This window comes from Dipodomys ordii, unplaced genomic scaffold (assembly GCF_000151885.1).
Source record: "Dipodomys ordii isolate 6190 unplaced genomic scaffold, Dord_2.0 Scaffold345, whole genome shotgun sequence".
Taxonomy (NCBI): Eukaryota; Metazoa; Chordata; class Mammalia; order Rodentia; family Heteromyidae; genus Dipodomys; species Dipodomys ordii.
Window position 1 is genome coordinate 72,144 of NW_012267561.1, and position 1,568 is coordinate 73,711.

At 58.7% G+C, this 1,568-nt stretch overlaps 1 gene segment (V, D, J or C); it reads left to right on the forward strand.

The window, feature by feature from the left end:
• The first annotated feature begins 1,287 nt into the window (after window positions 1-1,287).
• The window catches only part of LOC106001656, a 12,428-nt gene continuing 12,147 nt past the window's right edge, over window positions 1,288-1,568 (forward strand). Inside the window, 1 exon segment of the C gene segment in view lies at window positions 1,288-1,293. Coding sequence covers window positions 1,288-1,293 — 6 coding nt within the window.

The window sequence follows — 1,568 nt, forward strand, 5'->3', positions numbered from 1 at the left end:
AGGAGTGTGGGCACTCTGGGCATCTGGGGCAGTCAGTGTGGGCAGGAGTGTGGGCGTTCTGGGCATCTGTGGCAGTCAGTACGGCAGGGGTGTGGGCACTCTGGGTGGTCCAGTGTCCCAGGGCCTCTAGGCTGCCCTAACAAAATGTCACAAAGGGATGACCTTCTTAGGTCATCCCAAAAGGCATGCATCTCCCAAGGTGCTTGAGGCTGGAGGTCTGTGCAGATTGCTGTGGGGGGCTGCCTGCCTCCTGGTGCAGACGCAGCCCCTCCCTCTGGGGTCTCTCTCCTCCTAAAACCCATCATTCCTCACCACTCCCACCCCCAGGTCAGACCTCGGCCCCGCTCTGGGAGATTGAAGTGTAAGGTGTGAATTCAGGGACACTTCGCTTTAGTTGAAAACAATTGTGCAAAGCCTGTGTGACCAGGAGGCAGAGGAAGAGGAGAAAGATCCTGCAGCACTGGGACAGAAAGGAGGCGGTGGCTGGTCCACTGTGCCCGGAGGGAAGGGGGCCCTCGGGGGGGGGTCACAGTGGGACCCCGGGGGAAGGGGACCCTCGGGGGGGTCACAGTGGGACCCCGGGGGAAGGGGACCCTCGGGGGGTCACAGTGGGACCCCGGGGGAAGGGGACCCTCGGGGGGGTCACTGTGGGACCCCGGGGTGGGAGCCCTGGCAGGACACCAGGGCAGGCAGCAGAACGCCCCTCGTCCATGGTGCTGACAGCCAGAGGCATGGTCACCAAGCCCCGGGACAGTGCCTCCCTCTCCCGGGGCGGGGACAGGTGATGAGGGAGGGGGTCCGTGGTCACCAGCCAGACCCCCGAAGGGACCGCTGGAGCATGCAGAGAGCAGCTAAGCTCATCTTGGGCCTGTGGTCCTGGAGATGTGCAGGCCCTGGAAAGCAATTTCAAATCCTCTCGCACACGTTTAGGTTCTGTTACACCCGCACCCTATTTCTGGTACCAAAACCTGGGTAGGGTGAAAGCGCTGCAGCCGGCGGTGGGAGCTTCAGAGCCTGCTTCTTCCCAGCGAGCTGGGTCACAGCGTGTGCAGGCTGAGAGACTCTAACAGGCCCCTCCTGGCTCCGTGACACCGGATGCAGAAGCAGAGCCTGCAGGCTGCCTCCCCTTCCTGGCCTGCTCAGTCGGGCACCTGTCCCCAACTGCCTCTTGTAGGGACCCCAGTCCAGATGGACTAGGGGGCCAGGACAGATCCAATAGGAGCCTACCTCAGCTTGGTTCCATTCACAGGCTCTTTCAACAACAAAACGACACTCTGTAATCACAAAATGTCGGTGAGGTCAAAAGTAGCCAAGAGACAACAGGTCAGAAGGCAGTGAACACACCTGCACCCCCATGTTCATTGCTGCACTAGGCACCATGACTGTGTTACAGCCCAGATGCTCTACAGCTGATGAATGGGTCAAGAAATGTTACCTATCTATCCATCTGTGATTATATGTGTGTGCTATACAGAAGGTGTACATGTGATATATATACATACGAATAAAATTATATTAAGTGAAGTAAGTCAGGCTCAGTCCCCATCCTCACTGTCCCATCCTCACTG